The sequence below is a fragment of the Eschrichtius robustus genome, chromosome 12 (assembly GCF_028021215.1).
Source record: "Eschrichtius robustus isolate mEscRob2 chromosome 12, mEscRob2.pri, whole genome shotgun sequence".
Lineage (NCBI taxonomy): Eukaryota > Metazoa > Chordata > Mammalia > Artiodactyla > Eschrichtiidae > Eschrichtius > Eschrichtius robustus.
In genome coordinates, this window is record NC_090835.1 from 67886757 (window position 1) to 67907493 (window position 20737).

At 46.8% G+C, this 20737-nt stretch overlaps 1 protein-coding gene across 1 annotated transcript; it reads right to left on the bottom strand.

The window, feature by feature from the left end:
• Positions 1-207: 207 nt before the first annotated feature.
• UQCC2 (ubiquinol-cytochrome c reductase complex assembly factor 2) lies at positions 208-18806 on the bottom strand. The gene is made up of 4 exons (XM_068558431.1): positions 18647-18806; positions 4111-4185; positions 3203-3272; positions 208-388 (listed from the first exon to the last, which is right to left on the bottom strand). The coding sequence occupies exons 1-4, from the start codon at positions 18782-18784 to the stop codon at positions 261-263; spliced, it is 411 nt and encodes a 136-aa protein (XP_068414532.1). The 5' UTR covers positions 18785-18806; the 3' UTR covers positions 208-260.
• Positions 18807-20737: the final 1931 nt, after the last annotated feature.

Consider the following 20737-nt stretch of genomic DNA (forward strand, 5'->3'; position numbering starts at 1 on the left):
GTGCAGGAAGCACCTTGCCCAGAGGCCCCGTCACCTTCCCTTCTCAGGCCCAGACGGAGACCCGCACTTCCTCTCCTGGAGGACATCCTAGCCTGACTGGTGGGCGGGCGGATGCTCAACTGGCGTCCCTCCTCAGGCCAGAGCTTTCTTTAGAGCAACAAGGGCTTCCTTTCTTGTGAAGGCCAGATGAGATTCCTGAACTACAAGGACAGGGAAATCAGGGCATTTTATTGATAATGGCAACGTACACGACTGTACGCTTAGGTATGTAGGCGTGATAAGGCCCGAGCCCAGGCCTTATGCTTCTCCTCGGGATCCCTGGGGGCAAACTTCTCCTGCAGTTTCTTCCACATGCCTTTATTCATCTCCTTAAACTCTTCCAAGGTATCTGCAAAAGGAGAAGACAACAAAAAAAGGCTGAAGTCTAAAATGATTACACAGGTTGGCCTCACAGGGCTTTCGCCACACAGGCATGTCTCGCTTTTCACAGTATGTTCCTAAGAAAGGGAAGTGTAGCCCCAACTTCTGATAAGCAAATCAGGCAGGGTAACAGACAAATAAATGCAAGTGTGGATGAGCACTTGTGTACCAGAGACCGTCCTTACAGTGGCCTCTGTTCACATCCAATCATCATTCAGCATCTAAGCAGGGCCCTCTCCGCTCTGCTCCACGTGAGCAAAGAAAAGGCACTGTAGCATCAGCTACACAACCCACAGGCCCAGAGGCTTATCTCGAAACTTGGCCTGAGCCACACAGACCTTACTGTCTCCATTTTACAGATGTGGAAACTTGAGGCAGAGTGAGGTTAAGGAACTTGAGCAGGCTACACGGCTAGGAAGTGGTGGAGCTGGGATTTGACCCCAGACACTTGGGTCCACCCCACGCTATGGAGCTGAGCAGGCACCCGGGAGGGAGCTGGACATAGGCCCCCATCCCTGCCCACCATTTCCACACTGGGTCCCCTCAAGCAATCAGTTAACCCTCTGAGCCTCGGGTTCCTCATCTGCAAAGTGGAGATCAAAACACCTGCCTCAAAAGTTGTGAATTTTAAAGGAAATAACGGAGGTGACGTACCTGGCACCTGGCCCACACTCAAGAAAACGTAGCCATCTTCACAGGCGTGAAGGCAGCAGGAGCTGGTGGGAGCCAGTGGGGCCTCTGTTTAACAACATACATCCACCCCTCCCCCCTCCCCCCTCCCCCCTAAAGGAACCAAGGCAGGGTTTCTCAGTCTCAGCCCCAGCGACATTTGGGGCCAGATAATTCTTTGTTGTGGGGCTGACCTGGCACTGCAGCAGCATCTTGGCCTCTACCCACTAGATGTCAGTAGCAAACTGCCCTTTCCCCCCCAAGCTGTGCAACTAAAATGGTCTCCAGACATTGCCACAGGTCCCTGGGGGACAAAATCGCTCCTGGGTTGAGAACCACTGGTCTAAAGTCTCTCCAGGGCTAATTAGGTTCTATGATACCTAATTTTACTTGTATTTTAAGTTTAAATTTTCACATTATTTAAATTTCATAGCCTGGATTTTCATCTCTTAATAAAACTTCTGGAGAAAAAGAATAGCTTTTCTGAACAAAAAGGTAACTTACATCATCTATTAACATTTACTGTCAGTGGGCTCTTGACTAAATTAGGACACGCACTGTACTCCGGCCAGGATTCCACCCTGGGACTTTTCCAGAAGTCCAGGTTCCTTCGTGGGGCACAAAACGGGACGCCGAGGGCTCCCTGTCCACCGACACGCCGAGGCCTCCTTCAGAGACTCCCGGGACCCCAAGCCAGGATGGACACACTCGGGACCTAGACTGCGGCCACATTTCAGACTTGCCAGGCCCTCAAATCCTCATGACAAACACTGCAAGGTGTCCTGCCCTGTCAGAGGAAACACTCAGTAAGCTTATTCCACAGAGTCACAACAAAAATAAGAGGCTTGCTGTGAAAGCAAATTATCAGCTAATTTCCTAAGGCTGAACTCCCAGCCAGGACAAGCTGCAGCACAGGCCAGTGGTGGGGAGTTGTACATCTCCCCCTCCTTGGCTATGGCCCGTTCTCTCCGAACTCAGGCATCCCGAGAGTTAACAAAGAGGCAGAGGCTGAGCCTCTGGAACTTCTTTCCATTCTAATTTCAAGTTCAAACTTTGCTCAAACTCTTCCGGGTCCTCACAATGACATTGTGCATCGATGCTGGTAATTACACGGGCCCAGGGACATGGGGGTACCATTTGCTTATATATATATGTGTATGTGGGTGTGTACACACACACACACACTTTTTAAAAAATTGCCAATAAAGTGATTCTGCCTGGCCAAAATATCTCTACCCCAGTTTTCCAGAGAGTAAATATAAAAATAGTATCAGAGTCAACACACAATAGCAGATGACACCACCAGGTTTTAATCTGTTCAGAAGGTTAAGAGTTTTCTGGAAGCCTAAATCCTCAAACCTTAGTTGCTGAAGGCTGCCAGAGGAATAGGAAAGAGAAATTTCTAGAGTACCAGGAGGAAGTGTTTCAGGGCCATGCCCTCCCAGAAAAGGTTAGCCTATTTTTAGATGTGGTATCCTTGGCAATAAAAATAGTTAATTTTCCAGAAACTGCCTGTTTCAACCCAGGCTCCCCCTGCCACCACCCCCCCTGTCCCCCTTCAGTGACAATGGAGATGGGGAAGTAAGGAGGGGCTGGGCTAGGCAGGGTTTTTCCTTTCTTGTTAATCAGGGTCTATCAAGGACTCCAAAACATACCTAGTTAAACCCATATCTAACCCACAGACCACATACCCTGGGTCAGATAACTCTTAGGCGGATATCCCCATACAAGTCTATTGAATGGCTTTTTGTTTTAATTAAAACCCTTGTGTTTATAAAGCCCCCTTAGGACCATAAAGATAAAATTATTTTCCTTCCATCCTGATTTCAACTACTTCCATTTGGCAAATACATATTCCCCTGTTCCCTGCTGCCCAGCCTTGAATTTAAAAGCTCTAAAGATGGATTTGCTTTTTTTAAATAATGCCTTTGACCTTCTCCATGTTCTGTAGCCAAAAAAGCATGAGCCCTGTAGCTTCAGAATTTCCTGTGGGCTATTCCACAAGACTTTCCATCAAGCAAAACTGTCTTATTAGACAATTCCCCTTGGCCGCTCAAACACAAAGACTCATTTGCAAACCAACCAGAAAGGGGAGCAGCTGTGCTTTCCATACCTGTGGACAGGATCAGTTTGTATTCTTCCAGGGACAGACCACTGAAGTTTGTGTCTCTGGGGCGAGGGTACTGGTCACACGGGGCAGAGGGGAAGAGAGAGGGAGGGGAGAGAAGATTAGTTCTGCAGCACAACCCGGGACTGGATGATCCTGGAGAGAAGCCACGCTCTAACTGCAGTTCACAGGCCATGGGTGTCTGGAGGCCAGAAGGAGAAGCGCAACGCCACCTGGAGGCCAAACCAGTCCGGTCTGGAGAGGCGGCTCTGACTTGAACATGCACCTGAACCCTCTGGAAAATGCAGGCTGGGCCTCGGGAGCCTGGGTGGGGCCTATGATTCTGCATTTCTAACCAGCCCCGGGTGGTGCCCATGCTGCTGCTCACGGACCACACCTTGAGCAGCGAGGATTTAGAAGAAATCCCCTCTTCATACAGACTAGGCATTTGGCCACGTAAATCTGTGGTTACTGAGCACATTTTTCAAGCCTGGGGAAATAACACTAAACGGAATTTGACAGCAATCATGTCAGGGCCGAGGAGAGGTCCAGCTTTGTCTGACAGGACTTTCCCAGTCACCCCATCTTTATCACCAGAGTGTGGGGAAGACCAGTTCCGTCAGAGGGGGTGGGAAAATATGTGTGAGATCCAAGAGTTGTCAGACACACCCGGAAGCACCCACTGGCATATAAAACACATGGCTTTTCTTCAAAATTAAAAACGGCTTTCATTTAGGTGACCTAAAAGCCTCTACTAGGTGCCTTAGTTGGCTTGGTTGAAATTACTGGTTACGTTTGAAAGTAGCAAAACCACAATTCTTTACAGAACATCGTATAATCAGATATCACTCACTCTTATTGGTCATCTCCAGTCAGAGGGCTGGGGACGACACAAAAGACCGTGGCCCACTCACCTTGAGTTTGTAGTAGTTTGCATGGAGCCGTGCTAAGCTCTCGTACATCTTATCACAGGCCTCAGGCTCTGAAACCTTAAAAACAAAACCTCCAAGAAAGTGAGCAAATGAGCCCTGCCCCCACACAGGTCTTGTACTGTATGCCTCCAGGAAGGACAGGAAGCAGGCCTGCAGCTCAGAGCTGGCTTCTCTGACCACAGGTCCCACTGTCAGAAATCACCTTTTTGGAATCATGGCTCCACCTCAGCAGCTCCCCAACCTGCAGGAAAACTCAACTGGCAAACAAACATTTGCTGAACACCTGTGGCTTGTGAACCAGCAAGCCACCGCGGTGGGAGGCACTGCGGTAAAAACACAACACTCCAGGAGTGCTAGGGGCAGTGCGGGCCACAAGAAGTCAGAGGAGGTCAGCGGATCATGGAAGTGAGACTAAGCTGGTTTCTGAAGGATGCACAGGAGCTGGGGAGAGTGGAGAGGGCCTTCCTGGTGGGGGCGGTCGCATGAGCAGGGCAGAGGAAGCAGGGATGCCATACCTATGCCTCACGCCAGACCATCTGGCTGAGGGCCTGAACATGCAGGTAAAAGAGCCTGGGTGGGAGAAAAAGAAAGAGCTTTTTGAGTTAAACCTTCAATATGAAATGTATTAAATAAAGATTCTTTTATGAAAAGCAAAAAAAAAAAAAAATCTGAGCTTTCATCTGTGGTAAGTGGGGAGCTGTTGAATTTTACAAGGAAAGAAACATGAAGAAAGTATTTTAGGATGAAACAGGTGAACTGAGGAGAACCACAAGGGAGAATCCAGTTAGGTCCTGTTAGGAAGCCTTGCAAATAGAAAGGGGGAAAGAAAGCAATACTCCGGATGGCCCTGCTGGAAATTCCAGGGAACGTGGGCAACACGCAGATGAGAGGTGGGTTTTTCCCTCTCATACCTCTTAAAAAGTTTTCCCTTCCTTCTGCCTTTGCCATTATTTAGCTACAGTTCCTTACATTATTCTGCCAAGAATTCTGAAAGCTCCCCAGAATGAAACTTTCTCTTCAATGTTTTTTCCCAGAATTCAAATGATGGATTTTTCCAACTTAAATCCTTTCTCGAAGAAGGCAGAGCATAAATAAATCAGTAGTTAAGCATTTTAATAGGCAGCTCCACTTCTGCCTCCGTGTGCATGTCAAATAAGGTCCCCACTTTACAGCAAACGAAAAAGACAATCCTGTCATTGAGTTCTACTCAATCCATCCCCAGGTTCAGGCCACCCATCATGAGAACGCCCAGATAGCCACATCAGAAGAGAAAAGGTGATGGACTGAGGAGGCAGCCAGTGTTTGTTGACTAATGATCAAAGGCATTATTTGAGTGCACTGGGGCTAAAGGCTGAAAAAGAAGAACGGATATTAACACATGAGTCTGACTCCCCATCGGGTGGCGCTTCCAGGGCAAGTCCAGCTGGAACAGAATTCTGCAGCATACACTTTGGGGGAAAGCGTTTTGAATGTTCTGTCTTCAGCAGGGCATGCAAAACTAAGAGCTAACCAGACGACAGACGAACAGAATGCACAAGATGCAAAAGGAAGAAGAGGGTAACACCAGCCAAACTTTTAAAGAATATTATGTAGATTATCAAAAGATAATTGTGCATTTCATCATTTGCTTGCCCTCTTCATACCTGTACAGATGTGTTTGCTTATAAATTTAAGAGAACCTAGAGTGTGCCCGGCCCATGTCAGAGCAGGTGTGCATAGCTGTGGGGAGCTGTGGAGTCCAACTGCCTGCATTTGGATCTCATCCCTTACCAGCTAAGGGGTATCGGGCAAATCACTCCATCTCCCTCTGCCCCTGACACTTAAAAAAAAAATTTCCCACTTTTCCTTTATCATTCTCTATATATACATAATATTTCAGTATGTTTCCTAAGAACAATGACATTCTCTCATATAACCACAGTTCCATGACCAAATTCAGGACATTTAACATTGATACAACACTTCTATCTGTTCCATCGTCCATATTCCAACTCTGTCAATTGTCTCAGTAAAACTGTTTACAGAAAAAAACAGTCCTTTAGGCCCAGGATCGCCTCCTGCACTACCTGTCACGTTTCTTTCTCCTTGCCGCCGGGACACCTCCTCGGCCTTTCTTTGTCTTCCCAGCATTGACATTTTTGAAACATACTGGCCAACTTAACTTTTCTTTTAAAAGAAAAGATAATAATAATAATTGTCCCTATTTCTGAGGGCGATGTGAGGATAAGTAAGGTAACGCCTGGACTGCTCTGAATTCAGGGCCAGGAACACTGACGAATGTGAGGGATTAGTCTTGGTTACTATTAGTAGTAAACAGTTATAGTAAACACAGGCCTTTACTGCACTAACTACAAGGCGAAAGAAGACTTCAGGACGATCCCAGTGACAGTGGAATGAGGGGTGCGTGGAGGGCCCCTGACACCATCAGCGGAGCCAAGGAAGCCCTGCCGAGGGTCACGGCGAGGGTGGGCGGAAGTTACCAGTAGGACGTGGGGGCTCTCCAGGCACAGGACCAGCTCATGCACACGCCCAGGGTACAGCAATTAGGACACATCAACGGATCGGTGCTGCTGGTGTGACTGCAGGGTATGGCTAGAGGTGGAAGTGATGAAGGGATGGAAAATCACCGAAGCTTCACTCTGTCCCTGACTGGACCTCCGGCCCTGAGATTGATGGCTCTCAGTGGTCCCCAAGCGTTTCATGATCAGCTTGGCGGGGATCACGCACTGACCCTTGGTCTCCGCCAAGCGAGTGGCTGTCTGCAGCACCTGTCCTCCACCTGATGGCTGTGCAACCCAACCTTCCCCTCCCACCACCACCGACCACCCTCCCAACCCAGCTCTTAATTAAGAAAGGCATTCACAGCACTGACTCTGCCCAGCGCCTCTCTCCCGGGCTCCCTCACTGCTGGCAGACCACCAACACATCGCGTCCTCACCAGACCCGCGCTCCCACCAGATCCTCACCCTCAGAGATGCTGCCAAAAGGAGTCCCCTACTGCCTTTCCTCCAAATCTAACAGTGAGAGTTGGCCGGAGGGCTGTTCAGCCACCTCCGTCTGTACCCTCAGTGGGGCGAGCAGGGTGTCTCCTTCCTGCCCAGCTTTTCCCACCTCTGACAGAGAAGTAGGGCAGAGGGGAGGGACAGAGAGAGAGAGGATGGGATCACAGAGCATTGCTCAAAAATCAAAGTGACCCTCTGTGTTCTCTGAACCTCGCAGAAGTCCTTCAGTATTAAAGAGACAGTCTCCCAGATACTTTCCATAAAGCCTGGAGCCTCAAAGAATAATCTGAGAAGCACCTATAAATAACCAATCACCAAAAAATGACCTTGTCACCCAATTTCTCATCTGAGGTCAGAAGGTGTCTGTACGAGGCTGTAAAAGTAGCTCAGTGGAGGTGATGAGAGTTTGAGGTACGGCAACTTCAAGCCAAGTTATTACTGCCTAAGCAGAGATGGAGCCAAGGCCAATTCTGGGTTCCTAGTCACACCCAATCCAAGCTCAGCAATTACAAAATAGTCTTATTTACTACTTAAAAGTACATCAATAGAAATACTTGTCTAATTCCGGAAGCCTCACCACATACCTACATCCTACACTTTATTCACAGACTCCAGCGCAAGCATCACTGAATTTTGAAATACACAGTTTTCCCGATGAAGTGTACTGTGCACTTTTAGAAATATTCTTATATACAAGCTTTAAACTACCTGATTTTGCATTCACACCTAATGAGATTACGGACATTTTAGGACTAATAGCAAAGCTGGGTTTGAAAAAGGCAGCAGTGGGGTATTATGAAAAATTCAGCTCTGCTCCCTAAATGTGAATAAAATAGATGTTCAAGTGACAAAGTGTCCTTTATGGCTCTATTTTTGCTCCTTTTGCATTTCCCCCGCTCAGCTGTCAGTAAATTTCTCTTTACCATATTAAACTTTTATACATACAAATCTACATCACTGCCGCAGGCACTGATTTTGATTTTCAAAATTGAATATTGGGTGGTGACAGCAATTGGTACAGCGGCCCCTATTCCAGTCACACAAAGGGATGCATAAGCACTTTTGGGAAAGTGTTGCAAATTGCTTTGCTAATTAAGGTAGAGCCGGATTCAGTCCAGGAGGATCTATGAGAAAAGGTTTTCATGACTTGGTAATGAACTTCTGAAATGAGTTCATTCCATTATGGGAGTCTATTCCCTTGAATTCAACTGAAAATCTATTTCTTGAGCATCTACTATGTAGAGAGCTCTGCTAGGCGGCTGTGAGGGGACATAAAGATCCAGCCTCGGCTCCAGAGAAGTTGGCAATCAAGCTGAGACAAGATACACACACATTAAAAATAAAAAATGACCAGGACAGAGTGTAACTGAGTGCCAAGAGTTACAGGAGATCAGAAGCAGGAGCTAGCTACCAGGCCTGGCTCACATGGCAGGTGTGGTTCCCTTACAGGGAAGGTTTGCGTTTCACTGCAGTGACAGTTCACAGAGTGATGGGGAGTCAGAGTCCCTCACTTTGAGGAGTGTAGACTTCAGAGCTGGGCAGAATGGGGATCAGAGGAGGGACTGGGAGGAAGAGGCATGAAAAGGCAGGGGGACAAGGATGGTCCAGGCAGGCAGGGTCTTAAGCCGCGCCAAGGAGTGCTTCAAGGCCTGGGAAGCCACCAGATTCTTGACAAGCTCTGTGTCTGGGCTTTGGTCCACAGTGCACTAGGTTCTCAAAGGTTAAGAACCTGGGAGCAGAGATCAAGGTGGCAGAATAGAAGGATGTGGAGCTCACGTCCTCCCACAAATACATGAAAGACACATCTACATGCTGAAAAATTCTCACAGAATACCCACTGAACACTGGCAGAAGATCTCATACAACCAAAGCTGCAAGAAAGATCACCACATAACTGGATAGGATGAAAGAAAAAAAAAAAAAGCAGGAATCAGGACGGGACCTGTGCCCCGGGAGGGAGCTTTCAAAGGGGAAAGGTTCCTTTACCCTGGGAACCCCCTTCACCGACTGGGAGGTCCACTGGGACAGATAGGGAGCCTCAGAGGAGAGCACAGCAGCCGGCCTGTGGCAGGCAGGACAGAGGGAGACCAGCACAGACAGTCCACGCTACCTTGCTGCACTTCCCAGCCCAAGGCACATGCCTGCTGGTGTGCGGAGCGGCTGGGGGCTGGAACTCGGGCTTGAGGACTCACTCTGGCTGCGCAGAGACAGCCTGAAGGGCCTGGAGTGTGGTCTGGGGCGAGGCTGGGGGTGCTGTGTGCAGGATGAAGCCCAGGTCTACTGTCAACGTGCGTGTGAAGCGGGGGCGTGACCCCATCACAGCGGCCTCATTTTCTGGGTGCTCACGGCGGGCACAGCTCCACCATTATGAGCTCTGGGAGCACGCAAGCGCCAGTGGGTTGCCAACACGCAGAGGTAGGGCTGAAATCTGAACCGATTCCTGGCGGGTGCGTGACTCCAGCAAATTTATGCCAGCGGCAGCTTCTACAGGACATCTGAGCTGATTACTGGCACTCCCCTAGCTGAGGCAGGTCTAGTGCCAGCAACAACAAACTTTGTGGGCATGCACACGCAGAAGCAGGGCTGATATCTGAGCTGATTACTGGTATTCCCACAGCAGAGGTGGGGCCGAGGGCAGTGTCAACAACAGTGTACTTTTTGAGCATGCACACCAGGTGACAGGAGATGTTACAGAGCGCACGTCCGGGTAGACAACTCCTGGGGAGGAATACACAGCAGCTCCTTTCCCAGTGGGAGCGCTCCAGTCCCACCTACCTCACACCACAGTTTAGGATCGGATCTGGGGGCTTCTACTTCAACAACTGGGGAGCAGACCCTGCCCCTGATAGGGCTGTGACAACCACAGAGCAAAGAGGAGGCCCTGCCCAACATCCAGTGCAGGCTCTGGTCACCACAACACCAATCACACCCCCTATCAAGGGGAGAAGGGCCAGCACACCCTGAGGAAAGACATGGCAGGCATCCATACCAAAAACAGCCTTTGCACCAAAAACATTAGACTCACACAGGCTACACAGGGGTGTTTCCACATAAAAACAGCCCTTCATGACCACAGTAGATAACTGTTTCCCCTAAATTCATAGAGTCAGAGTAATATAAGTAAAATGAAAAAGCAGAGGAACCACTCCCAATTATAAAAACAAGAGAAATCCCCTATAAGAACAAACAATGAAACAGACCCCTCCAGTCTACCAGACCCTGAGTTCAAAAAGAAGGTAACAAAAATGCTGAAGGAGCTAAGAAAAGCTATCGACAGAAATGCAGATCACTGTAACTAGGAACTATAAAGAGGAGGCAATCAAAATCAGACAACTTAATTGCCGAGATGAAAACTGAGCTAAAGGCAATATATAGAAAACTAAATAATGCAGAATGAATAAGTGATCTGGAAGACAAAATAATGGAAATCACCCAATCAGAATGGCAGACAAAAAGACAAATGAAAAAAAAAAATGAAAGCAACATAAAAGACCTATGGGACACAAAGCGAGCCAATCTAGGCATAACAGGGATCCCAGAAGAAGAAAGAGAAAAGGGGATCGAAAATGTATTTAAAGAAATTATGGCTGAAAATTTCCCAAACCTAAAGAAGGAAACAGATATCGAGGTACAGGAAGCACAGAGGGTCCCAAACAAGATGAACCCAAACAGACCTACACCAAGACATATCATAATTAAAATGGCAAAAGTTAAAGATACAGAGAGGATTTTAAAGGCAGCAAGAGAAAAACAAAGTGTAAGTTACAAGGGAACCCCCATAAGGCTATCAGCTGATTTCTCTATAGAAACTTTGCAGGCCAGAAGGGAGTAGCAAGATATATTCAAAGTCCTGAAAGGGAGAAAACTGCAACCTAGGATACTCTACCCAGCAAGATTATCATTTATAATAGAAGGAGAGATAATGAATTTCTCACACAAGCAAAAACTAAAAGAATACAGCAATACTAGATCTAACCTAAAAAGAATACTGAAAGGTCTTCTCTAAAGAGAAAAGAAGCAAGAATCTATAGGAAAGGGAAAATCACAATAGGAAAAGCAAATATATGAAAGGATTGTAGATCACTTAAATACACCAGAACATACATTTAAAAAAGAAAAATCAAAAAAAATTTGTGGAAGCAATTATAACTACAATGAATGGCAAAAGGATAAACATGAAAATGTAAAATAGGACATCAGAATCATATTGTTCTTACTTGGGAGAGGGGAGCAAGAAAATGTAGATTTTTTTGGAATGTGTTTAAGCTTATATGACTACCAGTTTAAAGCAAGCAGATACAGTAATGGGTTAACATATTTGAAAACCAGGGTAACCACAAATCAAAAACATACAACAGATTCACAAAAAAACAAAAAGAAGAGAACTCAAGTGTAATACAAATGAAAACCATCAAACCACAAAAGGAAAAACAAAAAGAAAGGAACAAAGAAGAGATACAAAATCAACTGGAAAACCTGATTTAAAATGGCAATAAATACATACTTGTCAATAATTACCTTAAATGTCAATGGACTAAATGCTCTGACCAAAAGACACAGAATGGCAGATTGGATAATAAAACAAGAGCCTACAACACACTGCTTACGAAAGACCCACTTTTGGGCGAAGGACACCCACAGATTGAAAATGAGGGGATGGAAAAAGATATTTCACGCAAACACAAATCACAAGAAGTGGGGGGGGGGGTCACAATATCATATCAGACAAAATAGACTTTCAAACAAAGGCCATAGGGACTTCCCTGGTGGCACAGTGGTTAAGAATCTGCCTGCCAATGCAGGGGACACGGGTTTGAACCCTGGTCTGGGAAGATCCCACATGCTGCAGAGCAACTAAGCCCATGAGCCGCAACTACTGAGCCTGCACTCTAGAGCCCGAGAAGCACAACTACTGAGCCCGTGTGCCACAACTACTGAAGCCAGCGTGCCCAGAACCGTGCTACGCAACAAGAAAAGCCACCGCAATGAGAAGCCCGCACACCACAATGAAGAGTAGCTCCCGCTCGCTGCAACTAGAGAAAGCCCGCATGCAGCAATGAAGACCCAACGCAGCCAAAAATAAATAAATAAATAAATTTATTTAAAAAAAAACAAAACCCAAAACAAAGGCCATAAATAAAGAGGGATGCTACATAATGACAAAATGATTGATGCAAGAAGAGGATATTACACTCATTAACATATATGAACCCAATATATGTTATAGGAGCACCTAAATACATAAGACAAATACTAACAGACATAAAGGGAGAAATTGATGGGAATAAAATAAAAGTAGGAGATTTTAACACCCCACTGACATCAATGGGCAGATCTTCCAAACAGAAAATCAATAGCAACAGAGATCCTAAATGACACAAGAGAACAGTTAGACTTAATTTGATATTTTCAGGACACTACATCCAAGTGTGTTGATATTTTCAGGACACTACATCAGCAAGTGGTGTTGGGAAAGCTGGACAGCCTCATGTAAATCAATGAAGTTAGAACACTCTCCACACCATACACAAAAATAAACTCAAAATGGCTTAAAGACTTAAGTATAAGACATGACACTATAAACTCCTAGAAGAGAGAACACAGGCAAAACATTCTGACATAAATCATACAAATGTTTTCTTAGGTCAGTCTCCCAAGGCAAAAGAAATGAAAGAAAAAATAAACAAATGGGACCTAATCAAACTTACAAGCTTTTGCACAGCAAAGGAAACCATAAACAAAACAAAAAGACAACCTAAGGACTGGGAGAAAATATTCGCAAACAATGCAACTGACAAGGGTTTAATTTCCAAAATATACAAACAGCTCATATACCTCAACAACAAAAAAAACCAACAACCCAATCGAAAAATGGGCAGAAGACCTAAACAGACATTTCTCCAAAGAAGAAATACAGATGGCCAATAGGCACATGAAAAGATGCTCAACATCGCTAATTATTAGAGAAATGCAAATTGAAACTACAATGAGGTGTCACCTCACACCAGTCAGAATGGCCATCATCAAAAAGTCTACAAATAACAAATGCTGGAGAGGGTGTGGAGAAAAGGGAACCTTCCTACACTGCTGGTGGGAATGTAAATTGGTACAGCCACTATGGAGAACAGTAGGGAGGTTCCTTAAAACACTAAAAATAGAGTTGCCATATGATCAAGCAATCCCACTCCGGGGCACATATCTGGAAAAGACTAGAACTCTAATTAGAAAAGATACATGCACCCCAATGTTCATAGCAGCACTATTTACAATAGCCAAGACATGGAAGCAACCCAAATGCCTGTCGACAGATGAATGGATAAAGAAGATGTGGTACACAGATACAATGGAATATTACTCAGCCATAAAAAAGAATGATGTAATGCCATTTGCAGCAACATGGATAGACTTGGAGATTATCATACTAAGTGAATAAGTCAGAGAAAGACAAATATCATATCACTTGTGGAATCTAAAAAATGATACAAATGAACTTATTTACAAAACAGAAACAGACTCACCTACATAGAAAACAATCTTATGGTTACCAAAGGGGAGGCAGGGGAGGGATAAATTAGGAATTTGGGATTAACAGATACACACTACTATACATAAAATAGATAAACAACAAGGACCTACTGTATAGCACAGGGAACTATATTCAGTATTTTGTAATAACTTATAATGGAAAAGAATCTGAAAAAGAACATATGTATAGTATATACATATATAGTTTATATATAGTATATAGGGGGTAACAGGTAACATCTTACGGAAAAACCTGAATGAATTTTTTGGCCAATATAACTGAATCACTTTGTTGTACACCTGAAACTAACACAACACTGTAAATCAAATATATTTTTTAAAAAAAAAAGAACCATTTACATTATGACCAATTTGGGAGGCAATGAGAAGAAGCCCTCACTGGGGCCGGGGCACACGCTGGGGTGTGGTGAGGGGGCGGGACATAGGCTGGATTAGACAACAGTGAAGGCCTCACAAAGCTGCATTAGTCCAGGAGGCAACAGGCAGACCCAAAGATCTCTAAGTGGTGACCCACTGAAAGTGTTGGATAATCTAGCCCTCCAGGAGGAGCACCTACATCTCTAAACATGCCTAGAAAACTGCCATGCCTTGGTCTAAACACTACCTTAACTCCCTCCAGCTCCATCCGGAACTGGGGGAGAAAAAGAGATGGAGATGCCTGCATTCCCTCTCTCACATGATTCTCCTCACAACGGCTGTTTTGCCGTGGGCTCAATATTACAACTAAAAATCGCATAATCTGTTCTCAGGCCCTTCCTCAAAAACTGGACTTCAGAGGACCCACACACGGGGGTAGGTAACGCTGGATGGCATCACCACTGCCAACACACACAGGGCTACACCCCGCCACACTGAGCCACAGACCAGGCCCTGACGGGATGACTGAGAAAACAGAATCACAGAAAACCTTTGAATTCCCCTCTGAGGAGTTGGATGTATCACCTACATTACTGCCAATCCAAGACAAAGTTCAACTCCTTTCAAACGGGGCCGATATTATTTCAACCTGGGTATTTAATACAAGAACTCCCTGGTGGGCGAGCCCCTTCCTGGGTGGCTCCTCAGAGCTGTGCCCCGTGCTGGATAAGTGGGTGCTGCCAGGGACCTTTTAGGAAGCTGCCTGTGCATCTAATGAACTCATTAGAAGAGTTTGCACCTTCCCCTGTACTTAAGTCAACAATTACTGTTGTTTTGCCACCTTCCCCCATTTTGTGATTCTTTTATTAAGCTCTTGGGGCTGCAGGGAACACGCGTTCTCTTAGGGAAACTGAATTGAAAGGGGGCAAAATCCATAAACATTAGCTTTAAAAAACTGCACAATAGGATAGAGGGTGTAAGAGGTGTTAAGTGTGTTTCTGCTTCCCACCTCCCTCTTGGTGGGTTTAGGGTGGAGTGGACTGTGAGACTCCCCAAAGGGCAATCTGTGGCGGAATAAATGGAGGCAGTTATTTTTGTACCCTGGTTTCAAGTCTGAATGATTAATTTGCTTTCTAGTGGTTCTGGCTTTTCTGTGCTGGTGTCCCACCTGAGGACCATCTTTCTCCCCATCCACACTGGGGAGGTAGGGGCTGGGCCAAAGAAAAGCAGGTGGGTAAACAGAGGGATGTTTAACTCTTTGCCAAAACTGTCCATGGTCCAAAGAGGTCTTGAGCAGGAAGTGAGGGGAAGGGAGGGCTTGAAGTTCACGGAACAAGAGGCCTTTCTAACAAGAAGAAATAACTTGGGAGGAATGGGAGCTGAGGATAGTTCAGGCACAAAGAAGACAATGCTCACTTGTCTTGCCATTTAACTCCTGGGGAACCCGGAATAAGTTGTTTTTCTTTTCAGATTTTGTTTCTTCACCTGTAAAATGGGAACAGTGATGGTGACCTCAACTCAGCTGCACTAAGGAATAGACTAAATGAGACCATGCATGCAAGTGTGCCATGCATGCGTTCAGCGTTATTGTTCAGATGCAGGAAGCCACAAGGCTGAGAGCAGGACTGCCTGCTCCTCTCCTCTACAGGAACAAACACGCGGCAGAGAGCTGCCTCCCCCTCTAGTCCTGTCCTTCTAGCACATGGCATAACTGAGGGGGAGTTCCACACCAATCAGTTGACCGGGTCGAGTGCCTGCCCCTGGCTGCCAGCTTAATGAACCACCTTTCTTTCTCAAGTTCTTTATAAATGATCCGGGGGTGTGAGTGGGAGTGACTCACAGCGCTGTTCTCAATTCCAGCAAGGGACTGCTCCTTTTAAAAATTACCACCAAGATTTACTAATAAGCCCAGGTGCATTCTTGGGTGACATCAGGATGAGGTACCACAACAGTGGTCCTGAGTCATGTGCCTGCTGCCATCATGATGCACTGGTTCACTCTACCAGGGATGCATTCATCAGCTGCTCTGGAACCATCAACCGAGCCATGACTTGCATCTGCAGCCATGACTCAAATTCGTGTGCGCCTTCTACTCATCAGAACTATCTCCCTAGGTGACGACAAAGGATGACAACTCCAAAAGAGAAAGCTCTACCCTCCTTTTCTGGCTCCTCTTACACTAACAGTCAAGTAGGTGAATGTCATACTGTCACCTCCCCAAGGATCTAGCCTCTGTCAGCTTCTCTGCTGGCTGGTTTCACCATCCGAATTTCATTAAAGCAAGTCACGTGTCTGTCCAACTGTAAGCTCCTTGGTGATAAGGACCAGGTTATGTCTCTCTTCTGTAGTTCCTGCACTTCCCCACACAGAGTAAGCTCACAAATTAATTCTCACCACTCAGGGCACAGAAATATTCCCTTCTCACTCTTCAATACTTCTCTCCATCTAGTTCTGCTACATCTGCAACTATATTCAAATGATTTTTGTCTCATGAGCCATAACCAATCATTTATTTACCCATTCATTCAGACATTTACTGAGTGTCTTTTACGTGCCAGGAACTATGCTAGACACTGTGGGGAGAAAGATAAAAATAGCACCGTCTCTATTCTCAGGAAGCTCACACTGAAAATATGAAGGGAGCATAGCCCTAGAAAGTCTATGGGCTATGGGATTTGCAGAGTTGGGACTATGACTCTTGCCTTCAAGATCTTTATACTACGGGCCAGTGAAGACCACTGTAAGAAGTGTGAGGGCCCTCAGTGTTGTGTGACACCCCAAACCCCCCAACAAAGCCCTGAGCCAGACACTCCGTCCATGCCCACCACCCAGTCAGCACTTGGTTTCGATGATGCCACTGGGCATGATGTTCTCGCTCCATTAGGTGCGCTGGCTTGGGTCTGGGTTGGGCTAAGTTGCCAAAAAGCCATGTTCCTGCTTTGACAGGTTGTGGCCAAATTTCGCAGAAGTCATTTCTTCAGGCTGTGTGTGTATGTGTCACATCTCATGTGTCTGACCTCTTGCCTGAGCCCCAGGCTCAAATATCCCACTGTCTACTTTGACATTTCCACTTGGAAGTAAATCCACTTTGCATCTCAAGTTTAACATGTCTGAACACCAAACTAAAGATGTTCTTCCCACGCCTCACCTGTTCCTCATCTCGTCTTCCCCATCTCAGTAAACGGCACCACCTTGCACCGAGTTGCTCAGGCCAAAACAATCTAGGTGTTATCCTTGGTTCCTCTTTCCCTTTACCCTATATCCAGTACATCAGCAAGTCCTGTTGATGCAACCTTCACATTGCAACCCCGATCTGGCCACTTCCATCTCCTGTGCTGCCATCTTCATCCAAGCCACCACCATTTCCTGCCTGGGCTACCAGAGTGACTGTTTCTATTCTTGCCTCCCTATAATCCATTCACTGGTACAACCAGAGTGATCTTTAAAAAAAAGAGTAAACTAGGTCACATCAGCCCCCTGACTAAACCTCCCCAGAGGCTTCTCACTGGTCTTATGATAAAATCCAACCCCTAAACAGAGTCTGCCTATAAAACCCTACCGTGCCTGACTCCTGTCCTCCCCTGACTCAACTCTTAGAAAACGGCATTGCACTCACTACCCTTCAGCCACTTGCGCTTTCTTTCTGCTTCCTGCCTCAGGACCAATGCACTGCCTGAAAGAACACCAAGTGTTCATTGTTGGCTCATCGTCTTCCCTTAGGTCTCATCTATGTGTCACCTCCTCAGTAAGGCTTTATCTATCATAACTAATATTACCCTTTTACCATGCTACTCTATTTCATATCCATCATAGTACTTCTCTGGACTGCCCTATGCGTGTCTACTTGCTTACTGTGTCCTGAACTAGGACGTAAACTTAAATTTCATGTGGACAGGACCTCATCTAATTAACTACTGTCTCCCCAGCACCTGGAACAGTTCCTGGCACATGGTGGGTTTTCCATAAGTATGTGCTGTATGAATGAACAAATCCCAGAAGTGCAGCACCAACCTGGAGGAGAGCAAGAACACAGGTCTACTACTCACACACATGGGCACGGGGTGAGGACTCAAACCTGCCGCACGGGCTTACAAGGGCCCAGGAAGCACACCAAGGCTTAGTGGGGACCCTGCATAGGTCCTTGGGCATCAGCTCAAACACTGCACAACACTTCGAGGTAATGGCATCGTGTCAGGGGAGCAATAAGCCTATGACTGTCACCACCTAGGACTGGTGTTGTGGGACTCAACCCTGGCTGCACCCTGAATCATCGAGAGCTTTTAAAAACACTGAGGCCAAGGCCTCACCCCCCCCCCCCCGAGATTCTGATTCAACAAGGTCGAATGGTCCCAGGTATCTAGATTTTTAAAAAGCTCCTCGGGAACCTCCAACGTGCAGCCAGGTGAAAGTACTGAGTAGAAGATAGGATCACCGCTCTCCGCAGTTTCCCTGGGCGTTAAGAGGGTCCCCAGGTACGCGCGGCGAGGGAGGAAAGGCGCGCGCATGCGCGGGGCCCCGCCGCCAGGCCGCTCGTGGGCCCCGCCCTGCCTCCTCCTTTCCTCCCCTCGCCCCAACCGCCTCCCCGCCGCAGGCGGACCCCACAGTCTGGTCACCTGGGTGTTCTCTCCCTCCCGAAAGGCCTGCGCTACCCGCTGCCGCAGATAAGCGCCCAAGTCCCGGCCTCTTTTGGTCTCGTCCACTGGCCATTCCTCACAGAGTTTAAGAAAACGCCTGTAGCGGCTAGCCGCCATCTTAGGCCCTGCTTGTCTCCGCCCCTGAGGGAGGAGTCGGCGGGAACAGATGGAGCTTGCGCACTAAGCATCCACGGCTTCCCGAAGAGGTGGGGTGGGAGGGAGGAGTGAGCCTGCGCCACTTGGCCGGCGCCCTGCCGCTTTCCGGGAGGGGCCGCTGCTCCCCTGTCTTTGCCGGGCCAGCTAATTCAGTCTTCGTCTTCCTGGAACCAACCCGGTTCCCAGGAGCAAGTCAGGCGTGGAGTACACTGGGGATAGCTTCCTTCTCTTTTTCAGTGACTGCACAAGCTCCAGACTAAAAAACCCTCCTCTGAGGCCTCTGCTAATTGCGTAAGCGAATACATTTGCATGTAAATACAAGTGGTTATTCGATGAAGATGTGTTTGAACTTAATCACGTAGCATGCACACGTGGTTCGCAGCCCCCCTCCCCTTTCTCACAGTCCTGTACCTGTCGCTACCATTTGGTGATCTGCCACAATTCCTTCTTTAGTGCTCCTCAGCTCTGTCCTTTCCTCAGCTTCTATCAGTATCCTTTTGAGCGCCCCTTCCCCAAGCCAGCTACTTTTCCCTGCTTGAGCAACGTCATCTGGGTTGATTCAGTCTGGAAAAACTTGTCTTACCAAGCCTTCTCTTCTACATCTCCAGCTGCATATCGTGTGGGATGTTCTGATTTTTCTTTTCAAAAGATACCCCCACCTTCCAGATTTTCCTTAAGAAAGCCTCAGCCCCCTTTTGCATCTTTACTGCCTGAATTTAGCCAGGACCATCCTGTGCACACACTTGGCTTACCGCAAACCTCTTCCTTCTCACCTTGCCTAATTCATACGTCCAGGAGACTCCTGCCCTGAGTCAGGAAGTGAACACATAACCAAAACACAAAGTTAAAAGTGACAAGGGCTTTAATTGAAGTGTTAGGGAATACTAGGAGTTGGGAGAAAGAACTAGTACTTCTAGCTGTTCAGGAGATTAAGAGGAGGAAGATCAGGGATTGCTTCCAAAGGAGATAGCCTTTGGGCTGGGCCTTGAGGATGGTTAGAGTTTGGATAAGCGGGAATGGAGGGACATTCCTTCCATAGCAAGAGCCAGGCCTGGGGCAGAATGGGAGAGCTGAAGAGGGAGGAGGAAAAATCAGTGGGTGGTTTTAACAGGGAACAGCTCTGAACTGTCTGAAGTCCTTAAGGGTAAAGACCTATGAATGAGAACCTTTGGGGACCCAGGGTGCGTGATGCCCACTTGAGGTGAGTTCAGGGGGAGTGGAAAACGAGGCGCTCAAGGGCACCCCCAACGCATTCCCAGCCCAACAGTACCTACCTGCTCCACTCTCACCACAGCTGTATTTGTAATAGGGAAGAACAAATCTGAGTCCATATTGGATCTGTTTCTTTTACTTTAACCTGTGTATCTATTGCTTTTGCTCCAAGAGTGTTGCCTATAGCCTGAGATATACAGGATAGCCCATTCTCAAGGTCTGACCTTTAAAGGTATAACACTTTCCATTCATACAGAGATAAAAAGGTGCAGAACAGAGAATACCATTTGTCTTGTTGGAGGTTTACAGGAACATTACGACTGGACCTATATGGACAGCTGCAAGAACAAAGGATTCCGGCACCAAGAAGTTTGCAGCAACCAACCACACCCATTTTAGTATAAAAGAAGCCTGAATTCAAACTCTGGGAAGGTGGTTCTTTGGGACACCACTTCACGATCTTCTCAGTCTGAGGGCTTTCCGAATAAAGTCACTGTTCCATGCCCCAACAACTCGTCTCTCGATTTATTGTCCTGTCGTGCAGTGACCTTGGACTGGGTAACATATTTATAACCACATATGTTTGATGGCTGTCCCGAGGCCCAAAGAGGAGGGTTATATCTATTTACTATCAGTATCAAGCTCCAGGCACCTAGGGCTGTGCTGGGTGCCCCGAGGCCTTGTCATTCTGCCTGAGGCCCC